The sequence below is a fragment of the Melanotaenia boesemani genome, chromosome 21 (assembly GCF_017639745.1).
Source record: "Melanotaenia boesemani isolate fMelBoe1 chromosome 21, fMelBoe1.pri, whole genome shotgun sequence".
Classification (NCBI taxonomy): domain Eukaryota; kingdom Metazoa; phylum Chordata; class Actinopteri; order Atheriniformes; family Melanotaeniidae; genus Melanotaenia; species Melanotaenia boesemani.
In genome coordinates this window covers 12,372,004-12,377,814 of record NC_055702.1, presented here as the reverse complement: position 1 = coordinate 12,377,814, position 5,811 = coordinate 12,372,004, and the positions used below count along the sequence as shown (strand labels likewise).

Here is a 5,811-nt window from a genome sequence, read left to right as displayed (position 1 = left end):
GCACAGATTGTATAACCGCCTCTGTGACGGGCATCAAATCCAGAAGATATTTTTAGGGCTGTGATGTGGCGGGCCCCTGACCTTAGCTGCCATGTTCTCTGCCTGTAGGGAAAGCTTCCAACCAGCCAGTCCCTGCCATCCATGTCTAAACACACAACTTTAATCTCCACTGCCGGCAGGAAGCTGTGCTTATCCAAACTTTGCACTTGCCAAAGGATACCCATATTCACTGGAGTGAACAGGGCACTCTAAGCTTTTGCTCAGTTGTGTGAGCGACTCCTTGAAATTGTGTCAGTCTCTTTTAGCCTTTCTGCATATCTTCAGACGCGGGGAGAAACCATGTAAGTGCACCATCACAACACCCGTTAAGGATGTTCTGCATCTCCTGTAGCCTCCGGGGGCCAGAGTTAAACTGAAATGTGTCAGACTGTTCGACAGATGAGGCTTTTCACAGGATGGCATAGGTCTTTGATTCCCCATTATATGTTATGCATGGTCCATTCAGAGATCTAAATGTGAGCCTCAAAAGTGAGAGCACATTGATGATTGTATTGCAGACATGGCTGGATGAAGCTGCGAACATGTCAGGCTGAGTTTTCACACTATCAGGCTCCTTTATTTTTCCCTCATATCTTCATACTATGCCATCATTCATTCTGACAGTGAAATCATTAAACCTGTGATATCCAATTCTTTTTATTTTGACAGCATCTTTCTCCCATTGAGCTCTGGAGAGCATTTCTTATTAAGATGGCTTCAGTGTTTCATCTTTTTTCAAAGTCTGACCTGAATCTGTATACATGCTCAAAATCATTCTGGCATATTTTTGTCATTTTGTATCAAGCTTTTTTAGACACATCACAGTTTTAACTGTATGTTACCAGGCTGCAGCAGTTAAGATGCTGTATTTTGAGAAATGTGAATAAGTAAGTGGAGCATTGTTTATTTATAGACATTCACTGTCTTTGTGTTGTTTAAGTGCAGCAGGAGACTTGGCAGTTGATACTTATTATGCTGTGTTTTATACACATACGCTTTAGGGACCATATCAGTGTTTCTGCACATTTTGGCTTCTCTTTATATATGCTATGCGTGTTTGCAGACATTTTCTAAATGCATGTTACAGGCTTTCAGTATTTTCTTTTCCTGTCTTTTGTCAAGCATTTCAGGAAGAAGCTGCCAAGATGTTTTCACTGCTTAGCTTAAATAAATTATTTTCTAAAGCTGTTTTAATCACACATATAACAGACCTAATGGAAACTATTGACTTATTTTGACTTGTAAGCACAGAATTTAAAATATCATCAAAGGTGAAGGCAAAAAAACCCCAAATGTGTATGGTTAGAATATTGTGATAAAACAGCTGAAGCTACTGATCAACAAAAGCAGAGTGGCCATGTTTTTTTTTTTAGCATTAATATCTCAAGAAAACAAGGAGTGTTTTCTTGAGATAACAGCATTAATTATCCCATTATCTTGGCAAAATTATTATTTAAAATATTTCTAAAAACTATGAGGAAACAAAAATGTCTTTCTTTGTAAAGGGTTCAGGATATCCATAGCCAGGAACTGAACAGAACAAGCACATGCATACATATATATATATATATATATATATATATATATATATATATATATATATATATATATATATATATATATATATATATATATATATATATATATATATGTATATATATACATGTAAGCAAACAACTGTAGTTACAATGGGTGATTCACTCAAAGAAGCAAGATCTCTTAAGATGATAAGAAAAATTAACTTATTACATCAAAAAACAAGTCCCCTTATCTCAAGATAACAGCATCATAACTAAAAAAAATGCAAAAATGACCTCAGCTGAATGGCTTGGAATTTGTTTAGAATTTTTTATTCCCAGAAACTCAATGTGTTTCTACAAAATTACACATCATCTTCTTCATTGTAACTAGAGGTTTTGTAAAATGATCTATTTTAATCCCATTTTACTTTATTTTTTTTTATAAATAAGTTAGTGGTACACTTATACGCTGATGACACAATCATTTCTTTAATGGTGCCTTCACTGAATCAAGCTGTACAGTTCTTTCTGGAACTACGAGAACTGTGCTGAAAGAAACTCAAAATGTGTTTAATTTAGTTGGTAAGGCCCTGTCTATATTTATTTAATTCTTTCTTTTTTTTTTAACAAAATATCTATTGATTACATTTAAACATATTTTGTGTCAGAGTTTGATGTGAAACTTTTGCCATTTGTATCAGGATTCAATGGGAGAAAGTATTTCACTGGGATTGTTTCCAGTTAAATAAAGAGGAAATTTTGAAGAAACAACAAATAGTTAATAATATTAAAGGTGTTATAGTCATTTAAGTGTCAAGTTGCTTCCAGAATGTATCACTAAGAAGAAACTCATCCAGGGATGTCTGAATTTTAGTGGACTGATAGCATCCAACACTTCTACAGCACTAGAGGATTTATTTGGTGCAATCTGTTGTTATTTCAACCCATTCCTTACACTGAACAAAGCATAGTTCTACACGCAAAGACCAAGAGGGACAAAACATGACTGAGAAAGGCACAGTGTCTTTGCAAATGCTGCCATAGATGAGTATCTGTGTGATATTGGTATGTGGGAAGAGCTCTGTGGAAATGCAGAGCAGCAGTTTGAGATTATAAAAAGACATAAGAAAAAGAACCTTGTACATACAGTAAAAGATAGTCACCCTTATCAAACAAATACTAAAATCAGGAGGCTTTGAGGTCTTTCAGCAGGACAGTGATGCAATGGTTTTATCAAAAGATTGGTTTCTATTTTTGCCACTGGAAAAAATGTATCTCAAACGTAAAAGTGCAAACTGCAAGGTGGCAAGTGCAGAAAGCTTCTAAATGGCTCTACAAAATAAGTAGACTTGTACAACTGCTAAAGATCAGTGAAGGATGCTGTAAAAATCTGCCAGGGTCTAATTCATGTTTGTTTGTTACACTTTACCATAACCTTGGTTTTCATTTTAATAAAACACAGTGTACTAAACTGGTTTGTTTGGATTTATTTATGTTTGGATTTATTTATGAAGATATTCAGGGGGGCGGGAAGATCTGCTTTACAGGAATATGAGAAAAACACTGATTCCAGAAACCTTCAGGCATCATATCAAGACAAAAATGATCAGGTTCTGCTTCCTTTATTGTGTCAAGCCTTAAATCATGTGTTGCAGACTTGAAAACAGGACATCACAGCAAATTAATCAAAGGCTTCTGTTTTTCTTGAGCTAATCTTTTGAAACTTTACATAAATTCATGAATTTATTCTCAGCAGTTACTGGGAAATAATGAATCTTCTGAAGTTATAAAAAGAAAATTTATTACTGAAGAACTGTGGTCTGCAAAATGAATAACCACACAGTGAAGGATAGATAAAAATGAAAAATAGTTTAACATTCATACATCCACGCCTCCTCTTCACCTCTAGATATTATGTGTTCCTCTTCTGTGGAGCCAAGATTGAGTCAAGTTGACAGAGCTGGTTTAAAAAACCAACATTTGGAAGGATGTTTCTTCTCCTGCGAACAACTTCCACCGCCTCCACAAGGGTAAGTCTTTCTTTGATCATGAGGAAGGCCAACACAAGGGTGGCTGAGCGACTGATTCCTCGAGCACAGTGGACGAGTACCCTACCTGCACAGACAAAAGACAGAATATCCTTACATGTCTAGCTGTGAGGTTCTTTGTTGAATAGTTGCTTTAATGGGATTAATAGTGAATTTTATGTCAGCTCATTGTTTAATATGCACAAACAGCATTTCTAAAATAAAAAGTGCTTTGTATGGTTGGATTGTGTGAGGGAAAAATCACTCCATTGGCTCAGGAACCCTTCCAGAAATCACTGTCTGTGGCACAGTTCAACGTGCCACCCACAAATTAATTTAAAAGCTCTGTTATGTGAAGAAGAAACCGTATGTGAACATGATCCAGACACACCCCCATCTTCTCTAGGGCCTAAGCTAATTTAAAATTGACTCAGACAAAGTGGAAAACTATTCAGATGAATCAATATTTGAACTTCTTTTTGGAAACCTTTGAAACTATGTCCTTGAGATTAAAGAAGAGAGGGAAATCAAGCTTGTTATCAGCTCTCATTTCAGAAGCCTGCGTCTCTAATGATAGGTGGGTGCATTAGTGCCTTTGGAACTGGCAACTTGTACATTTGGAAAGGCACCATCAGTACTGAAACATGCTGCATCTATATAGGTATTAGAGGAATATGTGCTCCTTTGCAGATGGCGTCTTTTTCAGGAAAGGCTTTGGGTATTTTAGAGAGACAGTATTAAACCTCATGGTGCATTAACAGTATAGTTTTACGGCACAGGAATTCTAGTGCTGGAGTGCAGGCCAGATCTTTCACCATCTGACAGATCATGAAATGCGAAGTACAAAAAGAGGACCCAGGACTTATGAGCAGCTATCCTACTGCATATCAGACAAGAAAGGGACTACATTCTTCCCCCAAAGGTACAGCAGCTGATCGCCTCGATTCCCAGGTGCTTATGGACTGTTTTTAAAAAGAAGAGGGGATGCTACACAATGATAAACCTTTTTTAAATGTGTTATAGTCTTCAAATATAAGATGCGCTAATATTTTTCATCAAATAACTCCACTTTCAACTTTTGATATGTTTTCTATGTGCTATTGTAAATCAAATTTGTTTTCTGAGATTTGCAAATTAATGGATTTTGTCTTTGTTAGTATTTTCAGCTATAGTCTCCAAAACACCAGGTGGCTGCAGCAAAGACATTTCACAGTTTAAAATTAATGGATGATATTTATTCACTCCGTGCATGTAATATATGCAAACAAAACAACAAATGTCAGCATTTGTTGGTCATAATTTTGCAGATTTGTTTGGCATATGATTAATTAATTTTTTTTTTTTTTTTTTTTTTTTTTGCTTGATGATGCACCACATTAGTGTATCATGATGTACTAGTCATTTTATATTCACACTCCCATCGGAGTTGCTGCTGTTTTGAAACTGACTTGTACCTTTCTGACTCAGAGCTTCATGAATAAAATCAGCCGTCTCTGTGAAGAATGGGCTCAAGTCAAAATCTTTGCAATCCGGTGCTTCTATTCCACGATACACTATGTTAGTGTCTTTGTAGAAACATGGCCCGGTATCAATGTGTTGGGGACCATCTGCAGCATTCACCACATGTGTTATTTCCAGATGTTCCAACAGGTGTTTATCCTGAGCTGTAGCCCTACAAGTAAAATAAGAGATGATGTAAGGAATGTAATTTTTTACTGTCTTTCCTTGCCTGTGGCTATCTCTGAAAGCATATGTTAGCAGTTGCATCACTGGTGACTCAAATGTACAGATTTTATATTCGTCCCATTAGTTGGCCAAATGCACGACTTGTTTGCAGCAACAGTTTCATAATCAGACCACCACATTGCGGCAGGGCCCCAAAGTGAGAATGTCACTTACGCATCTCCGATGAAGAGGTTGGGCCAAACCTCATTGACAGCTCCAGTGGGGCGCCTGTTCTTCAGCAGAAGGCTGAGCAGATCGCAGGTGGGTGGTGTCTGATACTTTGACTCCTCCTCTGAGCTCATATCCGCACCTCTCACCTAAGTGTTGATGTATAATTATCACAATTTATTTTCAACTTGATTTGCAGCTAACAGTTAGATAATCTTCCCAAATGTGGTCCGGGCTGGAAGAATATATTGCTGCTTTCCTGCTAGTCTGTCTGCAGTAAACCTGAGCTGTACTGCTGCAGCATGCTCTGTTTTCCATCTGAGCTGGATATC

The 5,811-nt window shown here is 37.0% G+C and overlaps 1 protein-coding gene across 1 annotated transcript; it reads right to left on the bottom strand.

The window, feature by feature from the left end:
• Positions 1-3,103: 3,103 nt before the first annotated feature.
• Positions 3,104-5,765, bottom strand: LOC121632240 (dual specificity phosphatase 29-like). The gene is made up of 3 exons (XM_041973515.1): positions 5,486-5,765; positions 5,041-5,258; positions 3,104-3,674 (listed from the first exon to the last, which is right to left on the bottom strand). Exons 1-3 carry the CDS (start codon positions 5,611-5,613, stop codon positions 3,472-3,474), a joined length of 549 nt encoding a protein of 182 aa, XP_041829449.1. The 5' UTR covers positions 5,614-5,765; the 3' UTR covers positions 3,104-3,471.
• Positions 5,766-5,811: the final 46 nt, after the last annotated feature.

Bases quoted from the DNA above. Each gene is read 5' to 3' on its own strand.
- LOC121632240 (XM_041973515.1), bottom strand. From the start codon at position 5,613: ATGAGCTCAGAGGAGGAGTCAAAGTATCAGACACCACCCACCTGCGAT. The intron at 5,259-5,485 runs GTAAGTGACATT...TTTTACTTGTAG, and splicing joins AACCTCTTCATCGGAGATGC to GGCTACAGCTCAGGATAAAC. The intron at 3,675-5,040 runs GTACAAGTCAGT...TTGTCTGTGCAG, and splicing joins TGAAGCTCTGAGTCAGAAAG to GTAGGGTACTCGTCCACTGT.